This window comes from Giraffa tippelskirchi, chromosome 6 (assembly GCF_054371585.1).
Source record: "Giraffa tippelskirchi isolate mGirTip1 chromosome 6, T2T-mGirTip1v1.2.pri, whole genome shotgun sequence".
Classification (NCBI taxonomy): Eukaryota; Metazoa; Chordata; class Mammalia; order Artiodactyla; family Giraffidae; genus Giraffa; species Giraffa tippelskirchi.
In genome coordinates, this window is record NC_137280.1 from 101539046 (window position 1) to 101559875 (window position 20830).

A 20830-nucleotide genomic window follows, 5' to 3' on the forward strand; every position below is an offset into this window, starting at 1 on the left:
TAAGAACATGGTTTGGGAGTTTTACACATTTGTCATTTAAATTCTGGCTTTGTTATCCACCATTTTGGGACTCTAGGCAATTTAATTTTTTTTTTATTTAACTCATCTAAGCCTACTCTCAGGGCTTCCCAGGTTGCTCAGTGGGTAAAGAATCCACTTGCAATGCAGGAGATGCAGGTTTGATCCCAGGGTTGGAATCCCCTGGAGGAGGGCCTGGTAACCCATTCCAGTATTCTTGCCTGGGAAATCCCATGGGGTCTGGCAGGCTATAATCCATGGGGTTGCAAAGAGTCGGACACGGAAATGACTGAGCATGCAGGCGTACCATCATCTGTATAGAAAAGCTATTCATGCCATCCAAATAAAGTTATTGTATAGATAACTTTAAATGTTGCACTGCACAAACTTCGTTTTAGGCGCTGAAAAGGGATAGGGATGCTTTATAGCTTCAAACATAACCTCTGAAAGAACTCTTGCCCTAACACGAAAGGCTGTCTCCTCTCTTTCCTCGTGGTGCTGGAAGACAGCTACTCCAGTGTACCATTCATGGAACTTTCTGGGATGATGGAAATGTTCTTTGTGCTGCCAATGTGGTAGCCACTAACCGCCTGTGGGTCTTAAGCACTTGACCTGTGGCTAGTGTGACTGAGGAACTGAATGTTTGCTATATTTAATTTAAATTTAAAGTTTAAATTTAGAAAGCCACATGTGGCTAGTGGCTACTGTTTTGGACAGCATTGTTACAGATTATAACAAACCACATTGGTGTGAAATTTATAACTGCTGAAGTTTCTTTCTCTTAAAATACTGTTTCATGTCACAGACAAATTCTACAGTTTAAAAAGTTGGTTGTGATCCCTTAAAAAAAAAGCAAGGTATTCTTTCCTGGTGAATGTCATCAGTCACATTACTTAGAATTTTTCTATGCAAAGAAGCCTATACACTGTGGAAGAAAAAATATTCAGTAGAAATACCATGGGATCTTTCGAATCTCACTGAAATAATGATGTGCTTATGATCAGGTATTTGATTATCTTAATAAGGATCCTGTAATAAAACAATACCACAGTCTTTGTTTATATGGTACAAAATTGTAAATCCATCTATGGAGGCAAGCTTTTTGATTGTATCCCTATTTATTTATTTATATTTGGTTTTGTTTTGGAGCATAGCGTTATTTTTCATTAAAATGTACTATTTATGTTAATATGCAGTGGGATTTATAACTTATTTTTAAATGAATACAAATTTTAAAATTTCTCAATTTTAACTTATAATGCAGTAGATATTGATAGATATAACCCACATGAGTAAAGGCTTTTGGGGAAACTCAATAATTTAAGGATCCTGAAAACCAAAGAAGTTTAAGAGCTGCTGACCAAAGGCACTCTTAGGTGGATTTTTCTGTTAATTGCTGCAGAAATTGTTAATTTCTGAAAAGCATTCTTGAATGACTTGGAGTAGATTTTTTTGTCTACTTACTCTGTCAAATGTGAAAAGATCCTTCTTATAACTTTAAGCTTTGCTTGTTTTTCTGAAACTTTGCTTTTGATATTTCATTGTAGTTTTACTGTATAAGTCTTATATCTTAATGAATTGTAATTTTTAACCTTATGTAATACTTTTTTGGACTCAGTGATTGCTTTCTGTACTTGAATTCCATTCTATTTGATACTGACTATCACTACTTCTGTTTTATATCATTTATATTTTCCCTGATTTTTCTCTGTCTTGTTTCCTACTCTTGTCATTTCATTTTGATGGTTTTCTTATAGACAGAATAGAGCTAAGTTTTGTTACTCTAATCAGATCCACAAATGTCTTTTTCTTTGATTAAAAACTACTTATGTTTGTGTTTATTGTGATTTCAGTATATTTGGTTTATTCTCATTATTTTACTTTATGTATAAAAATCATTATGTTTTGTAGTTTTTCTTTTCCCCTTTGCCTATCATTTTTGGCTTAATCACTTATATTTCACGCCTCTGCTTCCCCTGCTCTTCTTCCTTAATTAAGAAATTCTGTGAAGTGAAATGTTAGTCGCTCAATCATGTCTGACTCTTTGCGACTCCATGGACTGTAGCCCGACAGGCCCTTCTGTCCATGGGATTCTCCAGGCAAGAATACTGGAGTGAGGAGCCATTCCCTTTTCCAGGGAATCTTCCCAATCCAGGGATCAAACCCGGGTCTCCTGCATTGCAGGCGGATTCTTTACCGTTTGAGTCACCAGGGTAGCCCTAAGAAATTCTGTATTCTTCATTAAATTAATGATTACCATTGTATTGAAACCTCTTTTCTTCTCTTACACCTGTTCAGCACTATAGAAATTAAATAATGCCTATTCCTCTCATTCCTAGACGTTTTACTTTTTCACATCTCCCAGTCTGAAGTTGAGATCTTAGAAATAAATTTTTTCCAAGTCCTCATTATGGCAAGTATCCCCCATTCTTCAGTTCCTGACGTTATCATTTTAGGCTACTGTCTTACCATGTAGGCTCTTTTGCTTCAATAATCCTTTCTCAAAAATTATAAATTAATAACCTACAAATATTTTTTCACTGTATTTTAAATCTTGACACTACAAATGAGAAAACTAATGCTAGGCTATTCTGTCTTCGTTGTAGATAGCCTGTTCTTTCTTTCTGGAAATGGAAAGATTCTTTTCTTTCTGGTCTTAAGGTTCAAATATCTAGAGATTTCATGGGGCTCTTTTTTTTTAAAAGTATATCTTTTCCTCATTATTCTTGTCTAGGACATTCTGGTCTTCAGTCTCTAACAAGTCTCACCTTTTACTTATTAATTTCTCAGAAATTTTGCTCTGTGTTGCAAGCTGTTTCTTCCATCTGATCTTCTAGACAACTAATTTAGCTTGAAGCAGTGACCATTTGTTTTTCTGTTGAGTTTGAATATTGAAAAGCTTTACTTTCTTAAGCCAAAAAAAAAAAAATGGCTTTAGTCTTTTAATATGTGTTTGTCTATTCATGAAGCAAATCCCCTTAGTACCTAGGCTAGTCAGGCTCTCTGGGTTTCTCTAGCAGTTACAAACTTGCTGTCTTTGTAAGATACGGTCTTTTTTATTTTACTGAGCTGGTATGGTAGTACTGTAACCTTCCTGCTGAGTGGTCACAGGGGCATCTTTTGCTCTTGAGCCTCTCCTGGTGCTTATGTGTGAGGAACAGGTATACTGCTCCAACCAGAGAGCCAGAAATGAGTCATTTCACTAGTGTAGGCCACCACCCGTGCTAGGCCACCCCTGCCAGGAGGACCTGGTGACTACCTGCTGTTCTTCATGTGACAAGTCACAAAGGCAGGGCCTCCCCCTTTGCAAGTCAAGTAGAGCCAATGATAGATGCTACCTGTGTCTGTTTAGAAGTCTTAATGACCTGTGGTATTTTTTGCTCTTCAGCATTTCCTTAAAACTCCGCAAAAGCTAAAACCCCAGTTAAAGGATCACATGGCATTTACTGTCTTCTCAGGAGAAATCCCAGCCCCACCCTGCTAGTTAGATGTGATATTGGAAGTTCTATGTCAGGACAGAATCACAGAGAAGGGCGTTTGTTTTCCAGCTGTATAGTGTGTCACGTTTCCAGGGAAAGCTGTGGTTTACGAGGTTTGGTTGACTCAATATATATATGTAGCTGCCTGTATGACTCAGGAGGAGATGATTTAGGCAGAAATTTCAGAAAGAAAGCAATACATTGCATCCATATTATTATATAAAGTGTCTGTCATTAAATTGTGCCTAATATTTTATTTTATTCACTGCTGCTTTAATCCAGTCTTGTGATCTCATTGTATTTGATTCAAGGAATATATAAGGTCCATTCAGACATTGGTTTCCATTGACTGTTTCTGACTTCATTGATAATGGGTAAATGTTTTGTAAGCCTGTATTACTTTTCCCTGAAATTATTTAGGCTTACTTAATTATATAATAGGTTTTTCTTAGATACCATAAAATTAGTACTTTGTTGATTTGACTTGCATATTATCCATCTTATGTGTGAATCATTTATGTCTGTGGGTCCCTGGTATTTTCATCTTTTTAACTTGTTCCTTCAGAAGTGACAGTATCTGTCTGCTTAAATAATCTTACTAGTTTATAATCTTATGCAATTTCTGTCATCCTTAGAGTAAGTTAATTGGTTTTGCTCTTGGGAGAGTGCACTTTAAGTTCATAGACAGTGAGTTTTAGGACTATATCTCTGATGGCCCTCCTCCTTATGAAGTGTGACATCAAAGATAGCAATTTTGTTTGCATCATTGGGCAGCACCTAATTATCTTTCCTGCCTCTTCATTCAGGTGCCCTTTGATGTCAGCAGTAGCCTTGTGCTTTGAAAGACTAGAGAATGGTGAAAAGGGTTCTTATTTGCTGAGTCCACATTCTGCTGAAATATTAAGTAACAGTATTATGTTAGAAACAAAATGCAATACAACTGTGGTAATTAAAGTAATTACTCATCCATTTGCAGAAGCAGGGTCTTTAATGTTTCGCTGTTAGAGAGAGAATTTCTCCCTAATGTAATCTGGCTAGATAGAGACTCATCTTTGGGAGAAATCAGAAACAAAGCAAGACTGGACTTGCTCATTGGAAATTAGGAGATTGTGCTTGGGCTGGGAAGAGACATTTGTGAAACTGTGACAGTATTCACTTAAATGGTAAAGGGGTTTGTTCTGTTAGGAGGTGGCAAAGTTACCAAAAGTTGAGACTGAATATTCTGTGTCTCGGGGCCTAGCAAATGCAGCAGGTATGGTACACTGCTTTGGCGTGAGGTAGATGGCCAAGTCCAGCGTCACTTCACTTTTTATCAGCTCTTTGATTCTCCACATATTACTTAGTGTATGATTTTTAGTTTTTTCATGTGTAAAAATGACGTACACTTTTTTTAGCACTTCAAAATAAATTGAGATAGTTTCTAGAGTCATTTTAAAGTGCCTGCCTTAAAGACTTAATTTTCTTCTCTTGCTCGTTAATACGTAGGGACAATGAGTTGCCCTGTCAGAGATACCGTTTTTCACTCATTGAATGAACACAAACCGTTTGCTTCTACTCAGTGTTGGAAGGAGTGGACTACTGTTGAGAGTATATGTTGGTTACCACTTATTCAGAGAGCAATTCTGTAATATTTTTCAAACTGGCTAGTTGAGCCAGCAATTCCAGTGCTACAAATTTACCTTACAGAAAACCTGCCAAGCTATGTAGTAAAGACCCATGCAGCATTCTGTGCCTTTGTGGGCAGTTGTGAACAACATAAATATCCATCCCAAAGAAGGTGGGCAGTGTGGAAAGGAGACGTTTCAGTGCCCTCAGCGGTGACTCTGTATGTAAAAAAAGACTCGAGGTTTTTTTATTTTGGTGTTAAAAACTCAAGTTTGTTTTATTTAAAAATGATTTCAAAGTCCTGGTTATTTTAGGAATTTAAAAAAATATTTTTTAATTGTGTAGAACATATAACGTGAAATTGATCATCGTGACCATTTTTAAATGTGCAGTTCCAGGGTATTAAATTCATTCACAGTGTTGTGCAGCTATCATCGCCCTTCATCCACAAAACTGAAACTCTGAACCCATTAAACTCTAATTCCCCACCTATGCCCCAACCCCTGACAAGCCCTGTTCTACTTTCTGTATCTATGAATGTGGTTACATTCATAGACATAGACATTTTATATAAGTGGAATCATTCAGTATTTGTTCCTTTTGTAACTGGCTTATTTTACCCAGAATAACTTCCTTAAGGTTCATCCATGTTGTAGCATGTGTCAGAATGTCTTTCTGTTTAAAGGCTGAATAATATTCTGTTGTATGTATTTTGTTTATTCATTCATCAGTCAATGGACATGTAGGTTGTGTCCACCTCTTAGCTATTGTGAATAATGCTGTTGTATACATGGTTTTCCAAATATCTCTTCAGATTCCTGCTTTCAATTCTTTAGGGTATATTCCTTGAACTTTTAAATTTAGCTTATAAATATCACTCATCTATTAATAAGTCTAGCATATTTTAGTAGTCACTCTAAGAGGCCTTTAAATAGTATTTGGTTCCATTTTCATACATTGTTAATGGAACACCTCCCTACCTTTTAAACTGCTATAATATATTGAATACACCTAATATCTCCCTTAAGTACTTAAATTATACAACTTAAAAACCTTTTTAAGAACTCAAATAGCTCTCATAAACCTAATTAAAATTTGAATGTCCAAATACTCAAATAAATTTATAAAAATCTGAAGTTCACTTAAATGATCCAGTTCTGTATCTAAGCATAGTCACATTTTAACATGAAAAATCACAACTCTAAATAAGTTACCTAATTATTTATTTTAAATTGTGCTTACAGGGCAGTCTAATAGAGTGAACCAGATGCCATTAAACGTTGTTTAGTTGCTAAGTCGTGTCTTAACTCTTTTGCAACCCCATGGACTGTAACCTGCCAGGTTCCTCTGTCCATGGAATTTTCCAGACAAAAACATTTTGGTATTGGTTTCCATTTCCTGGGCCAGGGATCGAACCTGTGTCTCTTGCTTGTCAGGTGGATTCTTTACCACTGAACCACCAGGAAATATTGAAAGTGAAAGTGTTAGTCTCTCAGTCGTATCTGACTCTTTGCGACCCCATGGACTATAACCTGCCAGGTTTCTCTGTCCATGGAATTCTCCAGGCCAGAATACTGGAGTGGGTTGCCATTTCCTTCTCCAGGGGATCTTCCCCAAGCCAGGGATCGAACCCAAGTCTCCTGCATTGCAGACGGATTCTTTACCACTGAGCCACCAGGGAAGCCCTAGGAAAGATTACAGGTGCATAAATTTTGCACAGGTTCTTAATTTAATGGGTTTGATCCCCTTCAACATTTCTGTACTTAATTCTGAAATTTCCTGAGGTTGGCAGTTGTTTGTCCATCATGGAAGATAGTTGCTGTCTCATTTATCTGAGTTAAATATTTAGACCCACCATGAAGTCTGGACTTGTAGACAGTCAGGCAAATTTTATTGAGACTAAGGATACTATATGATTTGAGGTGTTGCCTTCCCTGCGTGTTCCAGTTATATCTGTGAGAGATTTCAGCTGGCAGACTGACTAGATAGATTCTCAATTAGAACCATAATGGGATGCAGTCAACCTTATTGTCATTGGTATGTCAACAACTCCATTACTCAAAGGAGGTGGTGGTGTTGCCAGGAGCATTTGACTTAGGTTTCACACATTCCATAGATCTGTGTTGTATTCACTCCTGTCTGCAACTCCCACAGGGCGATCGCTGGATTGCATGTTGCCTTTCTTTGGTTCCTGAGAATGGAAATGCTGCCTGCTTGCTTAAGTTCAAAGACTGTGGAACTTGATGGGAAATCTTACGTATTTTCATACACTGTCTGGGATCAGGGAATTCTTTGTATACTAAAGTGGGGATGAATGAAATTTTGAATATCTTTAGGGCATTATTTGACTGCACAATTCCAGGGGATGTCATTTACATTAGAGTAGTTGGGGCTAGCTTTCCTGAATTATGCAGTGTCCATCTGCGCAGCTGTGGACCATAACTGCGTTCTGCTGACAGTTAAATAAATCATACTACAACCACATGAACAGCTGATGTATGGCTATCACTATGACTCACTTCCCTTCTCTTGTGGGGCTTCTTGGGGACACCTCATCTGTTGACCTTACTGCTTTCTCTCACTTCTCTGTCCATCTGTTCCTTTTCTCACTTCCCATCTCATCCAGTGTAGATTCCACGGTCTATGAATGTGTCCTAACACATTTGCTGTTCTGAATCATTTTTTCTTCTCTGACAGACAAAACTCTAGTCCTGGACTCACCCTTATCTCTCAGAAAGCTTCTCTGCTGCCTAGAGCTATTGGAAAAAGTCACAACACAGACAGATGATGCCCACTCTAAATTCCATCTTGTTCGTCCACCACAGAGACATGCTGGATGTCCCTGGGAATCCTCTGTGAATTCTTAGGACAGCTCCCTCTCCTGAGAGGTATCTTCGGTGTCCGTCTCAGTTAGCCTCCATGATCTGACGCTCCAACCAACCTCTGCCAGAGACCTAGTGTCCACCTCCTGTTTCACAAGGAAAGGAAAAGGTATCCAAGAGGTCATGACTCCTCCTCCGCCGTATAAACATGCCGACCTCTCTGTGCAGTCTGCCCTTCCTCCCTTGGGTTACACGAACAGAGTTTTTGTTCTTCTATCTAAGGATAGCTCCTCTACACAAATTCTGCTTTCATTCTCAGCCTGATTCCTTAGGGGTCTCGTACTAGAAATTATTGTCTTTTAGAAATCCTTGTCTCGTCCACAAAACAACACAAACAAAAGAATAAATAAGCAAAAAATGAAAACGAGAAATTTTTTTCTCTCAATCCCAAATTCCCTGTAGATCTATTTTTGTCTTTACCTCCCGGGAACTTTTCCAAAGGTTGTCTGGTTGTCCACATGACGATAATGCTCACCTTTTGTTACCTAGCACTGTTTAGCATCTCTAATTATACTAAGAGGACTTGAGAAATATAGCAGAATTATCAAATATATTGAATTGTATTCGTTTGAAATAAAATGATAATATAGGCTATAATAATGATAGAAAACAGAAACTATTAGCAAGGATGTGGAGGAATTAGAATCTCATTCATTACTGGTAGGGATGTAAAATCATGAAGTTGTTTTGATAAACAGTTTGACACTTTATTTAACAGTGAAACATATATTCCCCATACAGTGCAGCAGAAGACCAGTACTTGGTTATCAGATGTGATACATCCATACAGCTGGAGAAGAAAACGGCTATGCATTCCAGTGTAATTGCCCCTTGAATTCCATGGACAGAGGAGCCTGGCAGGCTACAGTCCATGGGGTTGCAAAGAGTTGGACACGACTGAGCAACTGATATAATATCCATATAGTGGAATATTATTCAGCAGTAAAAAGAATTGAAGTGCTGACTCATGCCACATAGCAAGCATGGATAGTCCTCAAGAACATTATGCTAACTAAAAGAAGTTGGACAGAAAAAAAAAAATCACATACTATTTGACTTCATTTCTATGAAATTTTCCAGAAAAGGCAACTTTATAGTGACAGAAAGATCAGCAGTTGACAGGGGCCGAGGATGAGCACAAGGAATCTTCTTGGGATAATGCAAGTGTTCTAAAATTGGGTTGTGGTGATGGTTGCACAATTCAACAAAATTTATGGAAAATTATTGAATCTTACATGTAAGATGGGTGAATATATGCTGTGTAAGTTAAACTTAAAGGAATTTAATTTTTGATGAGCTTGCTACTTGTACCAATTGCTTAATATGAATAAAAGTGGAATTATATTAGAAAATCAAAATAGCAATATTTGTGTTTCACAGGATAATTTTTAACAAAATTCTCTTCATCATGTGGTAATGAGGAAAATATCTATTTACAGCTCACTGATTCCAGCATACTGGTTGTTAAGCAGCTTGCTCCATTTTGTCCTTTGTTAATGCACTGCACGTATGACCTTCACTATGAATGGTTAGCATAGTATACAGTAATATTTTACCCACAGTGAAACTGTGATGAATGTATAGCCAGTCATAATATTTAATTAAGGCCTCTCAGTACTCTTTGACCATAGTTAAAATGCTAGTAAAGCCTGGGACAGAATGTTTTTAATCTGATCAGGAAATTTAAATCTCTTTTCATATCTAATATTTGCTCACATTTTACTTGTTAGTATTTCTGGAATAAGTAGGTTACATTGTAAGTTTGAAAGCAAAATGTAAGCAGATAAGTAAGTAGATTCAGTGCAGTCTTAAAGAAGGGAAATACAGGCAAAAGAAATAAGGAATGGTTAACTCTGTTCCTGGAAAGGAGGGCCTGGGGTTGATTAATTAGGGCCTGCACCTGGAAAGGTTTTTTGCAGAGGATGTTCTTGTCTAGATAGTCCTCTTCTCCAAAAAGAGATAAGAGGATATAATTTTAAGAAGGTGTTATAGTTAGAAGAAAAGAATTTTTGACAAATTGGTTTACTTAAGAATGAAATTATGACTCTGTGCAGGCTTCTCTGTGGGAAGTGTACAGAATGTGAACATAGGTATATATGAGTGAATCTATCAAAAAGTAAGTGTGTTAGATTTTTGGTGAAGAATGGACTTTTCCCTACTTGTTCAGAACTGGGTATAGTTTATCATAAGTATGATTTTTATTTAAAAGGGGAAAATAATGTGTTGTCTGAAAGACAATAGAGTAGGTTTAAAAAATTTACAATCTGGCAATGTGTGCTGTGGGGAGGGAGCATGTACAAGGTTGACATATCTACAAGTATAATACAAAAGATTGTCTTCTTCAAAAAAAGTGATTTGTAGCCAACACATCTGTTGTTCTTATGTAAGGGATTAAAATGAGCTATTTTTGTTGAAGTTCAGCTGCAGAGTAACAGAATGTTAAACCAACTTGCTACAAAGGTTACCTATTTTGGATTTTGTTTCCTTTGTATTGAACTTTAAAAAATTTTTTTCTCTATCTGACAAAGCCTCAGTCTTCATTAAAAACAAATTTTTTGCGACTTTAAGTTGTATTTTTGTGATGTTACAGCATTTAGATGACATCTAAGTTGTTCTAGCTTAGCATTTTGAATGTTAAATTAGACCCAAGTTTGATTTTTTTCTCCAGGAGCAGTTTTTCATAAAATTGTTACCAACATTATTGACTATTTTTCCATTGAATGTAACATTGTTTTGTTTTTACAAAAATCTGAAATAAACTTGTTCTGGCTTTCCCCTTCACATAGAATTAGGTTATTTACATAAAGGCTTATCAGGAAATCCTGAGTATCACCTTACATTCCCAAGTTAATAAACTGTGTGCGTACAACCTCTGTTTAAAGGGGGGAAAACTTTTTTGCGTATTTTGTTGTAATTCTGTAAATGTTAGTCATGTAACTGGTCAGTCTTTAGGAGACTGATGTTTCTGTGATTTCTAGTGTCTTTCAAAGTATAAGCAATAAATTAAAAACTTATTAATGGTTTAGGTCTGCTTCAGTTCAGTTTAGTTCAGTGCTCAGTCATGTCTGATTCTTTGCAACGCCATGAATCGCAGCACGCCAGGCCTCCCTGCCTATCACCAACTCCCGGAGTTTACCCAAACTCATGTCCATTGAGTCGGTGATGCCATCCAGCCATCTCATCCTCTGTCATCCCCTTCTCCTCCTGCCCCCAATCCTTCCCAGCGTCAGGGTCTTTTCCAGTGAGTCAACTCTTCGCATGAGGTGGCCAAAATATTGGAGTTTCAGCTTCAACGTCAGTCCTTCCAATGAACACCCAGGACTGATCTCCTTTGGGATGGACTGGTTGGATCTCCTTGCAGTCCAAGGGACTCTCAAGAGTCTTCTCCAACACCACAGTTCAAAAGCATCAATTCTGCGGCGCTCAGCTTTCTTCACAGTCCAACTCTCACATCCATACATGACCACTGGAAAAACCATAGCCTTGACTGGGCGGACCTTTGTTGGCAAAGTAATGTCTCTGCTTTCTAATATGCTATCCCAGGTTAGTCATAACTTTCGTTCCAATGAGTAAGCATCTTTTAATTTCATGGCTGCAATCACCATCTGCAGTGATTTTGGAGCCCCCAAAAATAAAGTCTGACACTGTTTCCCCATCTATTTCCCATGAAGTGATGGGACCAGATGGCATGATCTTAGTTTTCTTAATGTTGAGCTTTAAGACAACTTTTTCACTCTCCTCTCTCACTTAAAATAATACATATTTATGTATGTGTATGTATATATGTACTGATCATCTTATAAGGTCATTTGAGTAAATTATAGCATGGAAAGACAGAAATGCTCAGCTTTCAAGTTGCTTATAGTCTAGATAATTCCTTCTTAAACTTTAAGGTGCCTGTGAATCTCCTAGGTGACTCAGTGGTAAAGAATTTACCTGCCAATGTGGGAACATGGGTTCGATCCCTGGGCCACGAAGATTCCCTGAAGGAGGAAATGGCAACCCGTTCCAGTATTCTTGCCTGGAGAATCCCCACAGACAGAGGAGCCTGGCGGGCTATCAGTCCATGCAGTGGCAAAGAGTCAGACACAGCTGAGTGATTAAAACAGTAGCAACAGGAGTGGATGTCCTAAATATCTTGGGAAATGCATATTCTAGTTCAGTGAGTCTGGGATGACACCCGAGTCTATCTCTAACCAGTCCTCGAGTGATGGATGTGTTGCTGCCCATGAACCACTTTGAGATGCAAGGGTCATAACAGACTATCCTTAATATTCATAGAAGAGCCTGCTTATAGATCATATGTGACATACATTTGCTAAAGTTTTTATTATCATGTGACAGAGCTGGACAATGGTACAAGCATCTTCTAGAAATCAGAGATCATATAATATTAACTTGGAAGGAATCCATGATCATGGGCCTCATTAGTACCATCTTTCTAGGTGAGCTACACAGAGAATTAAAACAGACTGACAAGGAGACAGAAGCCAAACTGTTAGTACTAAATGATTATAAACAATCTAGAGTGCCTAAATATATATATATATGTGGTATGGAAGGGTGTGTCTTCATTGGTTCTGTTTTGATTTTCTGAACTTTTTTAGGGACTTCAGAATATTGACAAGTACAGAGGAGTCATTAAAGCAGGTGCCATCAGGGCACAGGTGGGGAAATCCAGTGAGTGGAGAGAGCTGGGTGGCTGGGCTGCGGTGTCATAGAGGGGCCTCTTCACCACTGCCATGCAGTGTGACAGGCCTAGCAGGGCCAGAATGTCCAACTTTTTAAGAAAAGCCAGAAATATAAATTTCATGTGAAATTTCCCATTTACAATGTTGGGTACTCATTTTAAAACATTAGACGGGCCAAGAAAACACATCTGTGTCCCAGACACAGCCCTTGAGCCACCTATTTACAATGTCTAAGGTAGAATACATTGAAGTCTTGTAATGCACTTCTCATTATTGACAAATTCTGAGTTTTCGCGATGAAATTCTTGGCCTTTTGTCATTCAGCATTTTAATCAGAAGAAAGTCTCTTGTTCTATGTATTTGAAGGTGCTGGTTTTGAGATTGGTGTGTGGCCTTAAAACCTGTCTGTCTGCCTTCTTTCACATTCCAGATTACAGGACGGGTCCGTGTTTCACTCAGGTCAACAACCAGATGTGCCAGGGGCAGCTTACGGGCATTGTGTGTACAAAGACTCTGTGCTGTGCCACCATCGGACGGGCCTGGGGCCACCCCTGCGAGATGTGTCCAGCCCAGCCTCAGCCCTGCCGACGGGGCTTCATCCCCAACATACGCACTGGAGCTTGCCAAGGTGAGTGAGCCTTCAGCCTGTGTGCACCGAACCACCCGCGTTGTCTGGGCTCCTTTCACTGCACTGGGGAAATCTGCCTTGGTGGATGGGAGCCTTTAACCCAAAGCTGTTTCCAAGAGGGGCCTTATCATCTCTGACGATGAGGGGCCTGACTACAGATGGCTTATCTTCTGGCCACATAGCAAATTATTGTTAACTGACAGAGAGGTAGAAGAGAGGTACGAAAAATTGGGGGAAATTTTAAAAATATTTAATACAATCAGAAGATAAGCCATTCCATGTCTTCATCCAGATGGCGTTACACATTCCCTACTACAGCCCCTCAAACTATGCATATGTGAATACCCGGGGGACACATTTTTTCTGTCTTTCCCATCTCAGTAAAGATATGAGAACCCGAACTCAGGTGACAGGGAAAAAGTGAGCCATCTGCGATTCTCAATAGTGTCTTCAGAGACAAAGCAGTAACTCCAACCTTGACTGCAGTTACTTCTGAGCTTATTAATCAGTCGGTTACAATCTTGTCTCCAGGCAATCTTCCCAGCCACATCCTGACATATATGTATCAGGGCTAGACCCGGGCCCTGAGAATGCTACAACCATCAACTTTAACCCAAATAGTGGAAATTGTCATATACTTACTGAACGATTAATTAATTTTCAGCCACCATGATTCTTAGTCTTCTTAGCAACTTCTCTGATATATGGATTAAGTGCATTTTTAGAGCTTGGAACAGGGTGCTATAATGAGCTTTCACGTGGTAGTAAGGTGAAAGGAAAGTGAAAAGTACTTCTGTATTATTCACAGAAATGATGTTATTCATTATAAGACATGGGAGTTAGTTAGACTTTGTTATAATTAAATCATATACAAAGTTAGATGTGAAATCTTTCAAATTGATGTTAGTAACCAGTGTCAGAGGTAGAGAAGTTGCTTATGCAGCTCATGTAAATGGTATATTGTGGAAAGCCAGGCCAGTGCCCAAACCCCAAATGAGAATTGGTCGATTGAGGAGCCTGTACATAAGCTCAGTCCATCGAATTATAAAATCTGAGTGCTCTGCATAATTTGGTAAGTATATTTCTGACAGTGGCCGCCAAAGATTTTTGTTAGTTTTGTAGTTTCAAAAATGGTCTGCATCTAAACTCTTTTCAAACCAGAACTACAGGGATACCCAAGGGATGACCCTGTTGTTGTATAGTCGCTAAGTCCTCTCCGACTCTTTTGTGACCCCATGGACTGTAGCCCGCCAAGCTTCTCTGTCCATGAGATTTCCCAGACAAGAATACTGAAGTGGCTGCCATTTCCTCCTCCAGGGAATCTTCCCAACCCAGGAATTAAACCTGCATCTCTTGAGTCTCCTGTATTGACAGGCAGATTCTTTACCACTCTGCCACCTAGGAAGCCCCAAGGGTGACCATATAACCCAACAAATTATCAGCTTTATATTTAATTGCATGTAAAAGCCTTGTCAGCTGTGGCCTTAGAATGGTTTTGTGAATATTCTGTCTCTTGGATTAGTACAAACCACAACAAATATGAAAATCAAGTTAAATATCATTTTTAATCTGTTGTTTACTGTGGATAATAAAATTCTAAATCATTGATATGACTAATGGTATGATTATATAGAGTTCTTGATAAAGCAACATTTTTTTCTACAGAATATATACTGTGCTATTAATATATAATATATAGTGTTTATTTACTGTACTACATAGAATTCCTAGATTAGATATAGTTTACTGTATAATTTATATAATTAATAGATTACTATTAAATATAAATACTGTGTAGATCTACTAGATTAACACTGACCAGATTTACTAGAGTAAAAACTTTTGTTTATTCTCTGGCACTTTTCACCTTCTAATGCACTTGCCTGTTTATTGTCTTTATTGCTTTTGAAAGTGAAAGTGAAAGTGTTAGTTGCTCAGTCGTGTCCAACTCTTTGAGACCCCATGGACTGTAGCCCACCAGGCTCCTCTGTCCAGGGAATTCTCCAGACAAGAATACTGGAGAGGTTGCTATTCCCTTCTCCAGGGCATCTTCCCGACCCAGGGATCAAACCTGTGTCTTCTACATTGGCACGCGGATTCTGTACCTTCTGAGCCACCAGGTTAAGCCCCTTCTTGCTTTTACTCTCCCCTAACTAGAATGTAAGCTCCATTTGGGCAAAAATCTGTTTTATTCATTAATGTTTCTGAGGCATTTAGAATAGTGTCTAACACGCGGTAGATACTCAGTAAATATCTTTAAATTAATAAATGGAATTGATACTAAAATACTTTCAAAAACCACTGTTTCATAGAAATAGTCCTGGTTGAAAAAAGCCCTTAATTTCTACCAAAAAAAAAAAATCACAAATTACTGACTCTCCTCATCTTTTGTATTTGTAGTTAAACCTTTTTACACTGATATTTTGTCAAAGAGGCCTAGTTTTTCTGAACACAATTACGGAAAATGTGTCATCTGATCTCAAACTTCCTGAATGTCCTTCAGGATTGAGTAATGTCTGAAAGCTTATTTGTTTGATTTTGTTTATGCAGCAAAGATAAGTTTTGGGCTCCATTTGCCTAAAAGTATAATGGATTAATACAGCTACAGGAGCAAAATGAAATTTGCCACATGGTTAAAATGTCTGGAAAAACAAGTTCTGCTTTATTTCAAAATCATGGCATCGTCAGAATGCTCTCAATTAAACACTAATCTTCAGTTCAGGCTATTTTAAGACTACATCTTACTGTGATTTCATTTTCCCCTTTAAATTCCTAGACTGTTTCCCAAATACTCTGCCAAATTAAGTTGGAAGGTAATAGAATGGGAAACAATAAGACAGTAAAGCATGATACATATCATACTTTTTTATAATAGTGATCTTTTTTAAGGAGTAGTTGAAAATTTTTGTAGAGTTGAAAACATTTAGCTGTGTAGATGATGACAGTAAATAGCTTAATGTTGGTTTTAAAATACGGTTTATATTAGCCAAGGGAGGACATTGCTGAAGTTCTAAATATAATACTATCCTGTAACTGATGCAATTAATGAATTACTTTATCTGTAGCCTAGGAGGGAATGAAAGGGGACCTTATAATCAAAAAAGTAACTGTGAAAAATGAGATCCAATATGAAATTAAAACGATACTTAAAAAAAAATTAAGCTGTGAGGAAACTAGTAATTTTTTTTTTTTTTACTTTTCACTGTTGCTGTCATGACTTTCTGGACTTAAATAAGCTGTGTCAGAAGAAACCCCTTCCTAGGGTGCTGTGAGGTCAGTCATAATGATTCTTGACTCCTTCCATGTTGAGAGCATTTCAGTTCTAGTCCATAAGCCTAAGTCTAATCTACATTTAGTCTTGTATATTCTTCATTTTATTAAACACAAAGGAACCAAAGTTGCCTCACATAGGACTTAAAATTTAAGCTAGCATAAAATGAGTGAATTAAAGGCATAAAAAAGTGGCATTAGCTGTTTTTCAAGAATATTTGTAAACTTCAAATAAATATATCATGAACTGTCACTTGCATATGTTGTGTTATTATTATTATTATTTTTACAATTAAATTCTTTTTAATACTGACTTACAAGTTCACTCTAATTAGGAGATTTTATTTAAGATTAGTACTTGACTTTGGGTCTTTGAGGTTTTCAGATAGTGTAAACTTAAAATTTTAAAGCAAGTGCAGAGAGTATGATAAGATGCTGCTGCAGGCAATATTCCTTGTAGAAGTTTTCAAATCAACCTGATTCTTCTTAGCTCTCTCTACTCTTGCTTCAGCAGAAAATGGCTCCATTTAAAGACAAGTTCAGTTCAGTTCAGTTCAGTCACTCAGTTGTATCCGACTCTTTGCGACCCCATAAACCGCAGCACACCAGGCCTCCCTGTCCATCACCAACTACCAGAGTCTACCCAAACCCATGTCATTGTGTCGATGATGCCATCCAACCATCTCATCCTCTGTTGTCTCCTTCTCCTCCTGCCCTCAATCTTTCCCACCATCAGGGTCTTTTCAAATGAGTCAGCTCTTCGCATGAGGTGGCCAAAGTATTGGAGTTTCAGCTTCAACATCAGTCCTTCCAATGAACACCCAGGACTGATCTCCTTTAGGATGGACTGGTTGGATCTTCTTGCAGTACTAAAGAGGAAAGGTTTACATGTAAAAACTGAAAGAGAGAAAGAACATGAGGAAAAGATAGAAGAACATGCTTCACGGAAGAATTATCTAAATTAACACAAATTTCATGTACTCTTTTATCTCATGGAAATGAAAAATAATGTGTTTCTACTCTTAACAGGTGCTCGAAGAAGCATTCTAAGAGTTCAGTAAAGACAGTCAGAGATGTGTAGTGCGTACTGATCATACTCAAGAAAGAAACTGAAGGAATAAAAACTTTACCTAATGAAAGGCAAATATTACATATACACATACAGACTTACATAAAACTGAAAAAAGTCATGACAAAGGTTGATAAGCTTGAGGAAATCATAAAGTGAAATGTCAGAGGACAATAAATAATGATTGTAAAGAAGCAGAAAGGTGGTAAAGAAAGCTGAAGGAATGAACTGAAAACAACAGAAAATTTTCTAAAATAGATAAAAGTTTCAGTTTGCAGTTTGGAAGGTATAGCAGTTCACTAAGAAAAGAGAAGATAAAGGAGAATCTTGTGGGCATAATAAGACAGAGTAAGCAAGTATCTTTTTTAAAGGGATACCCTAACAGATCTCAAACTTCTCTCAAGCAACTCATAGACCAGGAAACAGTGTGGCAGGGTCTACAGACTTCTGGCTTTGATACATACTTTTGTAAATAGAAGTATTTTAGTTGTTCTGCAAAGAATCAACTCTAGGGGGGACCAGAGTGGAAGAAAAAAAAAAAACTCAGAAGTTTCCTGTGACAGTACAGGTGATATATGATGAAGCTTGAGGCCAGAGTAGAGGCAGAGAGCCAAGATTTGAGATATATTTGGGAAGCAGGCACTTGTTACTGATGGGAAGAAGTGAGACAAGTAAGAGGATGCCCAGTTTCTCTCTTGGGTTTCTGACTTTGACATTGGGATAAACAATGATGACATTTCTTGAGACAAAGAGGATTGAGACAAAACCATGCTCTGTTTTTTTTTTTATTTCAAGTTTGAAGTCCCACAGGTAGTAAGTTACCAATATTTACTTACTGAGATGGTCATTTATTCAGCATTGGAATTTTGTGAATGCGTGAATCGATATTCTGGCTGAATCAAACCACACTGAACAGTTGCCGAGACAGCCTGTATGTCTTAGGCCCCAGATAGAGACAGGACTATTTTTCAATTGTTGTACTTAAAGACTGGCATTTGTTTTTGTAGAAATATAAGTACTGTGTATGAATATCTATGGGGTGTAGAAATAACTTACATTTTAAAAGTGAATCTTATTTGGGGACAGACCAAGTTAAAAACTCATGCACTATTAGTACAGTAATAGAAATTGGTCCTTAGTTCCCACAGATATAAATTAAATGAACTTTTTATATGCCTATAGTGCTGGCACATATTTTTCACATTTTAATGTCAGCTAAAAATAATATACTATCTAATACTAATTTATATAATAAAATCAGTTTATTATCTCTTAAGGCAAGTTTATTTGGAGAAGTTGGAGAATAACCGAGTTCATAAACTAGAATTACTATTGCTTTGTCACGTTATTTGTAACCTTAGTAGACATAGACTGAAGTGATTGCATAAGGTTTAAGTTTCAAAAGATTTAATTTTATTCTGTAAAATTCTTGTATGTGATTTGAAGTTATCCAACATTTAAAGAAATAATAAGCCTCTGCCTGAATTGAAGGGAAGAACAGAAACACATCTGTATAATTTGTACAGTGGAAAACCCATCAGACATTAGTGGTTCCTTATGCTAGCTTGGAAGATGCAGAAACTCTTACATAATTTGAAGGTCTGAGGCTTGCTTCTTTTGTTTTTATAGGGAGCACTTGTGTGTGCTTCTAGGTTCCTGTTGATTATTTCGATGAGATTTCTTTAAAACTTTCTTTTTTATTTTAGTGATTAATGATCTCCCTAAAAGAAATTAATTCTGTATAGCTGTGTAGGATATTTCAAAAATAAAAGTTCTATTTATTTTTTCTAGGAAAAGTACTTTTCAGGCAATTACAAAATAAACCCTGTAAAGTCAGAATGCTTTTTCCTTTGAAAAATTACTGAATCTACTAAATATGTAGTCAAAGTTTTTATGAAGAGTATTAAGGGATTTATAGGTTTGGCCTCGTTTTTCATTTTATACCAAAATATTCTTTCTCTGATTTATCTACCAGGAAAAAAGCAGTTTCTACGGGTGTTTTTTACTACACTGTAATAAGGGTAGAAACGTAGTACATTTTTAAAATAATGCAGTTTGAAATGTTGTAAATGAAACTGTTCAGTATATAAACTTCTTGTCATATAATTCATTTTAGTTGCTTTTTGTTTGGATCAGATATCCTTTAATAAGACAGTGATACCTATTTTCATCTCAGGATAAAAATATTTTGTGTACTGTGCCCAGTTGTGTCGACTCTTGTGACCCTGTGGACTAGAGCCCTCCAGGCTCCTCTGTCTATGGGATTTTCCAGGCATGAATACTGGAGTGGGTTGCCATTTCCTTTTCCAGGGGATCTTCCCAACCCAGGGATCAAACCCTTGTCTCCTGAGTCTCTTGCGTTGCAGATGGATTCTTTACTGCTAAGCCACTGGCGAAGCCCCAATTTACACAGTAAGATATACCAAACTTGTGGGCTCACCAAAAAATAACAGGATAAATCAATATACACTGACGTAGAAACGTATCAGTAAAATATTTTAATGGAAAAAGATAAGAGGCAGAACAACGCATATAGTGTGGGCTTATTCTGATTAAATAAACAGACCACCACTCTGAATTTGTATATGAATAATTCTAAAAAAACAGACTACTAATGTATCAATGGTTATCTCTTTTAATTTTCTGTTTTTCTGCATCTTTAATGTTTCTTACAATGAGTATATCAATTGTTATATAAAGATATAATATTAATAAATCTGTTATGTTGGCCTGTCAATTTGGATAGCTAATGTAAATCTGCATAACCTTATATATTGTATGCCCTTTTATATACCATGTTCATCATAACAATATACTAAATTACCTTTTACACAGAGAGAAATTAAGATGAATTTAGATACAAAATGAAAGACTCAGAAACTCTAAATAAAGAAATTTTTCCCAATCTCCTAGAGTGTGTTAGCTGTAGTTTTTTTATACAGGGTCTTTATCAGGTGAAGGATATTCCCTTGTATTTCTGGCTTACTGAGATTTTTAAAAATCTATTAGTGATCATGAATGAGTGTTGAACTTTGCCGTTGCTTTTTTCACATCTAAGAGATATTCATATGTTGTCTCTTCCTTAATCTGTTTGATGAATTGATTTATGTTTGAATGTGGAAACCCTAAATTCCTGGAATAAACGTTTTACTTAGTCATGATATATTAACTTTTTATATATTGCTAAA

The 20830-nt window shown here is 37.1% G+C and overlaps 1 protein-coding gene across 2 annotated transcripts in view; it reads left to right on the top strand.

The window, feature by feature from the left end:
* Positions 1–20830, top strand: part of FBN2 (fibrillin 2) — a 219170-nt gene that overhangs the window by 45537 nt on the left and 152803 nt on the right. For both annotated transcript variants that reach the window (XM_081501841.1, XM_081501840.1), the window contains exon 6: positions 13106–13303. In XM_081501841.1, the coding sequence (XP_081357967.1) occupies positions 13106–13303 (198 nt within the window). The remainder of the gene's footprint in view (positions 1–13105; positions 13304–20830) is intronic.